Genomic DNA, 7,611 nt, shown 5'->3' with positions numbered 1-7,611 from the left:
TTGACGTGTTCAATACTTATTTTACCCGCTGTATTAAAAAAGAACTACTTCTTGTCCATAAATCACTGAATTGCTCAGCTCCACAGATCATCTTACACACTGATCACACAGACCTCTCAGTTACACAAATCCAAACTAAACGTGGTGAAGTTGCATTTAGTTTTTTATGGCCCTCACCTGTGGAACACTCAGCTCAGATTTGAACCTTTTCTGACCACAATCACATCTTAATATAAAGCTTTGTTTGCCGTTGCTTTTAACTAAAGGATTTTAAACTGTTGTGTGGATTTGTCCTTCAGATTAATTGAGATTTTATGTGTGTGGTTGTGTCTGTGTGTGTGTGTGTGTGTGATTGTGTGAGCTCCATGTTACCTCATCCTCCTCTGAGTCCCACACACCAACCCTGACTGAGTGACCGAGCTGCAGAATCTCCTCACACAGCGTAGCAGGTAAGCACCTATGTGTTRACTTTTTTCTAGCTTCCAATAGGGATATTAATCTGTTAAAGACCACCAAATCTGAAAATAYATGACTATTTTTTGTTTATTTAGAAGGACAAGATGAAGCTTCTGGTGTGCCTCMGTGTTCTCTGCTTATTTGCCTGTCGTCTTGGAGGTGAGTTTTTGATCTGAAAAAAAAAAAAAAACGTGTATTTTTTTATTAATCTAAATATAGTTTAAAAGATGAAACATAAAGTAATAGTTTAACTGTTTTTACTCATTGACATGTTGGGTTAAGTTCTGCATGAGTTTGTAGAATTGTTGATAAAATTACCAGTGGTTATAAATAATGGTCTGGATCAACAGGTTTTATTTCGTTATAAATAAATAAATTTTTTGTGATGAATAGAGAAGTCTGTCTGAATTTATAAATTCCTTCAGGCTTAGAGAGTTTGTGTATTTGAGCGTGTGTGTGAAAAGTCAGTGATAATATTTGAGGGAGGAAGCAGGTATCCCTGCAGTTTTAGTCCTGAATCCCTTCTTTGTTCATGAAAAGCTGTGGAATGTTTGTGAACGTTAAATTTTTTCCCCTCTTCGCTTCCTTACAGAGGCCAGAGTCATCCCAGAAGGAGGTACTGTACAAAATAAACCACTTTGTTTTCTAATGGACACCTTCAAAACTACCTTTTTTTATTTCTCTGCTACATTAATTATATAAATCTAAGATACATGATTGTTAACAATCCATACAAACATACCCAATAGTATAAATTTATTAAGAAAAATTAAGGAAGATAGATGAAAAATTGCTCAGACTTTTGATTGGATGTTTAGAAGATGACTTTTCAAAACTCATTTCATTCTTATCTATGTATCCCCATCAGTGCCATATGACGAGCCTGCAGCTGCTCCCTACTGGCCTTACTCCACCTCTGACTTCTGGAACTACGTTGAGTACTTTAGGTCTATTGGAGCATACAACCAGATCAACGAGATGGCCCGGGCCTTCTTCGCCCACCAGCACCTGGGAAACACCCTGGGATACGAGACCAATGAGGGGCACGAGCACTGAGATGGGAGGAGGCAGCCAGGAAAAGAAGAGTTTAAAGAAAGGGATAGAAACAGAGCTGATTATTTTCCCTGCTTAGAAAATGTGCTTGTTGGATAAACTTTAAGACAAGATCTAGACTAGTTGCATAATACATTCATGTAGTGTAATAAATGAATAAAACGTTTTGCTTGTAATGTTCAAGAAATCCTCCTTGCATGTTCCAAATCTGCTTCATCCTATGCTCAAAGTCAGAGCATAAGGCAGGCAGGGACAACCTGGACAGGTCACCAGTCCAATGACGAGTTAAAATAAATAAATTAATAAATACTTGTTTTTGGGGTTTTCCTGAATAATCTTAAAAATAAATACAATTAAAACATTTAATTTATTTATTGTTTTTTTAAGACATCAAAGCTATGGATTTAATGACAATGAAAAACGAAAAGCTGCCAAATTCCCTTTTGATAGATAATTTTACTGTCATAAGCTGTATTATCTAACTGTATTATGAAATACTGACATTCGTTTGGTTATAACAACACGATAAAAATGGTTCCGTCAGTTTTTGAGTTAATTGGACAGCGGATAGAAAGTCGTGTCTTGTTGTGTGAGCCGGACACAAATTAGCGTCGTACACAACTGAGCACCGGGGATTAGCCTAGCTAACCTGCAAACCCTTGCGAGCTTCGTCGAAAAGACAGAACCGTCAGTGTCGAGATGAAACCTGCAGTGGACGAGATGTTTCCTGAGGGAGCTGGACCCTACGTGGACCTGGACGAGGTTCGTCCAAGTACAAACAGCTAAAATAAGTTTTAGCGGAKATAAACATACTAATGCTAATGTCAAGTGGTGTTAAAGAAAGCCGGCGTATTCGATGTAGAACAGTTGAGCAGATTGTTAAAGATAAATCAAACATTGTACTTAGTGTAACCTGTTTTTTCCACAGTAATTTATTTTTAATATTTATACTGAGAGCAACGCATGCTGTACCTTAAGACTGTAGATGACTTGCTAGATGCTCAGATAGTAACTGAAATCATACAAAATACAGTTTTCAGAAGAACAACACAGGACTTGTCATGCAATAAAAATGACCTTTAGCTTCTATCATTATTAAATTGTGCTTCCGGTCTTATTATAAGCACAGAAGAGTTATTACTACAGATATAATTGACCATYTTTATAATGATCATCTTAACCTAGAATGTTTGAATAATTATCAAATCTATATATATAAAAAAACATGGATCTGCTGTCACAGACTACTTTATTTRCATGCAGTGAAGCAACAATATACTGATTTTCTTGTCTAATAATTATAAACGTTGCGATGAAACATGTAAACAGGCTTTGCCCATGTTGTTTTGTATTTGCRGTGTGTTTACAGGCAGGGGGCAGCAGCGGCCTGCTGATGGACCTGGCAGCAAATGAAAAAGCTGTGCATTCAGATTTTTTTAACGGTAAGTCCCAAGTGTTCTACCCAAACTGTWACAGAACACGCATAGATTCCCTTTTTTCTTTCCTGTAGTTCAGYCCAAATCAGTCAAACACGGGACGTCTGATAGAGATGTATAAAATGCAAAAGTACGTTATAAGTAAGTATTTTATGTGTAGTTATTTCAGTCTTTTTTGTTGTTTTTATATTTATTTTTTCTTTCAACAATAACTACGTAATCAGTGTGATTCTGCGCACAAATGGTTAACAAGTGAGAGTATCAAAGCGGAAACATAATTTTGAGGAACTTGTCTTTAAATTTATTTTTGAAGTGTAACTTCAAAAAAAAAAAAAACCCTGAAGTAAATCATCAGCGTCATCTGACCATTAAGAATCGTATGGACCAAATTAACCAAAACAAGTTGTCCCAGTGGTATTTCCATGACAGACTTTTAGGTAGGAACATAAGCTCTAGGCAAACAGGAGTTTCACTGTAAACATGTGATTTATTTGTTCTCCCTAAGCAAATTATCTTTCCACATTAATCCTCAAAAATTAATATATTCCCCTCTAAACACCAAATAATATACAAACATAACACATGACATGGAGGATGCCCCAAAACACCAAACTAATGTTTTTTGGCTCCAAGTTGAACAGTTTTGGCTCAGCAGCACATGGCCTAAAAAGAAAATTGCTGATTGTTAAAAAGAAGAGGGGGGTACAGGAGGATGGTAAAACGAGTTTATAGCTGCTTTCAGACTGAAACTCCACAGGACACCTCGCCAGTCAGCTACTTTAAAACGCCTGCACACGTCYGAGCTCCTTCACATCATTTGGTCATCTAAAACTTGACAAGCTCAAAAGTTTGCTCTTTTAAGTATTTGACTAGTGCGCCACTTAGAGTAATCGCATAAAATGATGCGACTTATTAGCTTTAAAATAACTAGAAGTGGCTGAGCGCAGGCTGCACCGTTTTTAACTCCTCCCCTTATTAACGTTTGCGATCTACAACCTGAGAATGAGACGGGCTGCAGAATGGACAAAAATGCCAATCTGACACCTTTGATGAACTGCTGTGTCACGTAATCAGCTGATTCTCCAGAGAAGTCAGAGCCCCTCGGCTGACATGTGGTCTGCTGCTGCAGAGCGACGTGTTTTTACCACCAGCAGAGCGCGGACTCATCGGAGCCACTACAGAGTTAGTGTTAATTAGATCCTGCTGGTTGGGTCTGCAGCCTGCCATGTCCCYTCTTTTTCTAACCAGCGTCAACTGGTTGAAAATCTGATCGATGTGTTTGGTTTACGTTGTGAATAAAAAAAGAAGCAGGGTGACATTTGATCCACCAGATTGTAAGACGTGTATGCAGTTTTCAAGCTAAATATGCAAGGACACATCGCAGCTTCGCCCTAAGCTTGTTCAGTTATCAGTGGTGGGCACCAGCCCGCTAAAGCACAAATCCGCTAATTGCGGACCTAAATATTTCATTTGTGCTTTAGCGGTCTTACTAATTTTTATAATCCATAAGCGGATTTGCACTTTCTAAAATTAAAATGCAGTACAGCTAATAACTAATTATCTACCAGTCATCATTATCTTGAACAGCGGAAGGTATGGTAACACACTTATTGGAAAGTTATACATCCTTGCTGACTGTTGCTTTGGGTCACGGTTCTCATTTCCAACAATGCTTTGTGTCTGCTTACGTAGCAGGAAGGCAGTGTTTAGAACTCCCTGTCCCAGCTAAAACAGTTAATGTTTGTAATCCATACTAAAATTTTGTTTGTATTGATTTATTTTACTTTACAATCGGAGCTCCTTTTAAAAAAAAAGTTTAAACGCTGGAGCTCAATACATGACGTAATTTGTCGAAGCAACGGGGTTAGAGACGCAGAAATGATTTAAAGATATTATGCTGATGAAGACTGACATCTAGTGGTCAACTGGAGCAATTACATGGAAAACTTTAAAATCCAAGCTCTTATTTTGAAGGGAAGATAGTTTCCTGTTCTCTGTGCTTTTGTTTCCCTATCACAAATCAAATTTGTCATGTACCCAGAATGCATCGCTTCAGTTTTCCAATAAACAGTTTTAAAATTGGTTTATTGATGCTTCTTTAATGAAAAATCTACAACAAACAAAAGAAAAAGACAAAGAAGCAGCCGAACTAGCAATCCTCAACAACGTTTTGATTTTTACACCAGGAGCTAAAGGTCTGTTTCAGSAAATCACATCCCCAGCAATCGGCGGTTGTAGAATTACACTGTAAAGGGGTTCATACACCGCTAGTTGGCAGTGTTGTGCATATATTGTACATGAATTGTTGCCAGCTAGTAAGTGTCAAATTGAACTTGTGTTTTAAAATTAGCTTCCGCTAGTTTTGCTATGGTGTAAGCGCTTTAGAATTTGCAGAGCTAATTTTTGGATTAGCGCTGCCCACCACTGTCAGTTTTATATCAATACAAGGTTTTAAACATTTTCTTCTTTATATTTTCTACAGTACTTTTAGAGCAACTAACTGCCTCAAACTTTTGACTAGGTTTTGATTACATTTCAGATGGCTGGTATGTGATTATAGAAAGATGGTGGTGTGTCAAAAAGTAGTTTATATCCATCAGCCTGACTTTTTACTGCCGCTTTATTTCAGGATAAATGGACTAATTCAAAACCAGTTTTATTAAAGGATTTTAGTACTTAATAGTAATAAACAAAGGTTAGGTTACGGCATTTTCAAATATTACTAAAAACCCTGGCAAGTTTTAATGAAATTAACCTCCAAACCATCATTTTTAATGCAGAAGTAAAGATCAAAACTGCATATTTTACCAACTATTATGGCTTTAAACAGAACTGAAAGAAAAGATTCCAAATTGTTCCCATTTATTTCCATTCATATGTTAAAGAGTAAGCTCATTAGGACATTTCTCTTTGAAAATAATGCTTGATTAGTCAATTAAAACATTTTAAACAGTTTACAGAGACGCTGCATGACAAAACGAAACCACAGTGCTGTGTTTACATTCAAGCAGCCACCTTCCTAGCATCTGATGTTTTAGTAATTAAACCCAATGATTAGATCAGAGCACTTGCTCTGTTTGGTAACAACCAGTGACCTGTCCCAGTTGGGTTAATCCCATCCAGATTCCAGTCTTTATTTAATCTGGTATATCAGAAAGAACAAAAGGATGACAAGAACATTCTCCGACCTTAAATATCACACTACGAGGTTGCAACTGTTGTTTTCTTTTTATACTATAGATTTTCCTGCCAATTAGTTTCTCAATTAAAAGTTCTGTAAAAAATACTTTGTAAGATCTATACATTAAAAAAAGAATCTGTTCAACAGAAATTGTGGTGTTTTAATGAGCAAACAGAAGAGCTTCCCAGAAAACTGTTTTAAAGGCTTCCATTGTTTCTAAGTGTTGTCTTTGTGCCACGAGGCGAAGCATTGCCTTGAGTTTTTCAGATTATATAACTATAATAAATGTACGTGGGTGGCACAGGAGTAGCTTTCACAAGGTTGCCTTGTTAAAAGTGCAAACAATGTAAGTGGGGGACCCTCCTGGATAGCAGCCAGCTATGGAAGTTTGAGCTCATTTGAGCCGAGTGTCTTTGTGTCATTATTATTATACGCAGCAGAAATTAGCTGAGAATGTAGGAGTGTTTGAGGAAAACAGCTGGACTCATTTCAACCTTGTTTWTTTTTTCCTCTCCTGTTTCCCCTCCCGCCCGTTTCTGCTTTCCATCACGCAGACTTCGAGGACCTCTTCGACGACGACGACCTGCAGTGATCGCAGCATCCGAACGTCCGTGGGATTCTGTGAACGAGTGCATAAAAAGAAGCGAAGAAGAACACGGGGCTGCCGCCTCTTCCCATAATTACTCTCTTACTTGTACAGCCTCCTCTCTCTTACATGTGATTCAGCAACCATAATAAAATAAAGCCGTTATGTTTTCTACACACACACACACACACACACACACACACACACACACACACACACACACACAAAAAAAAACCCCTCAGCTGTTTGTGAATTCTGAGAGTCTCTTAAATTCCTGCTTCGGAGAAAATTATGATGGTTTTGAGGCTGTCGTGTTTGAGCCTGCTCCTGCCTGGATTGAAGGTTTGTGGATTCAGGTAAAACATCTGTTAGCAAACATAATTACACACAAGATTCAATCTAACATGGTCTAAATATTCAGTCATGAGACAACCGGGCAGGAAAAATACAAAGCTGAGGTACAGAGCACCTAAGTATAAGAAATAAAACTGATATATTTTCTTATTGATTTTTTTTTTGTTGTTGTTTTTGTCTTGAAGTAAGTTTAGAGACTGACTTTTCCCCAAATGATTCAGGTGATTGTGGATTTAAATAAAAGAAGTAAAAAACAAAATTGCATGCAGTTGTTATTTAAAACAGATTGTTTAATCATTAAAAAGCCTGAACTCAACAGATCCTGCTTGCAGAAATGTTTTCTACCATTAAGCTATGAGCTTCAAACAGGTTTGACTCTGATGTTGACTTTTGATCATTACTTTTAAACTGTAATCCATTTCTTAATAACTGTATAATAAAAAACTTGTCAGAGCTTCAAAATCAGAAGTATCGTGTGAACTCAAATCTTTAAAACCCATTCCTTCGTTGGAGAAAATAATTTGACATTAAGTGAGCTGTTCCTA

General features: G+C 37.2%; 2 protein-coding genes across 2 annotated transcripts; both read left to right on the top strand.

The window, feature by feature from the left end:
* Nucleotides 1-325: 325 nt before the first annotated feature.
* On the top strand, nt 326-1,685 carry otos (otospiralin). The gene is made up of 4 exons (XM_014005386.1): nt 326-449; nt 552-615; nt 1,049-1,072; nt 1,325-1,685. Exons 2-4 carry the CDS (start codon nt 561-563, stop codon nt 1,510-1,512), a joined length of 267 nt encoding a protein of 88 aa, XP_013860840.1. The 5' UTR covers nt 326-449; nt 552-560; the 3' UTR covers nt 1,513-1,685.
* A 425-nt stretch (nt 1,686-2,110) lies between these two features.
* Nucleotides 2,111-7,325, top strand: cops9 (COP9 signalosome subunit 9). The gene is made up of 3 exons (XM_014005385.1): nt 2,111-2,271; nt 2,879-2,951; nt 6,681-7,325. Exons 1-3 carry the CDS (start codon nt 2,209-2,211, stop codon nt 6,716-6,718), a joined length of 174 nt encoding a protein of 57 aa, XP_013860839.1. The 5' UTR covers nt 2,111-2,208; the 3' UTR covers nt 6,719-7,325.
* Nucleotides 7,326-7,611: the final 286 nt, after the last annotated feature.

This window comes from Austrofundulus limnaeus, unplaced genomic scaffold (genome assembly GCF_001266775.1).
Source record: "Austrofundulus limnaeus strain Quisiro unplaced genomic scaffold, Austrofundulus_limnaeus-1.0 Scaffold30, whole genome shotgun sequence".
Lineage (NCBI taxonomy): Eukaryota > Metazoa > Chordata > Actinopteri > Cyprinodontiformes > Rivulidae > Austrofundulus > Austrofundulus limnaeus.
The sequence above is the reverse complement of the archived record's forward strand: the minus strand, read 5'-3'. Positions and strand labels throughout refer to the sequence as shown.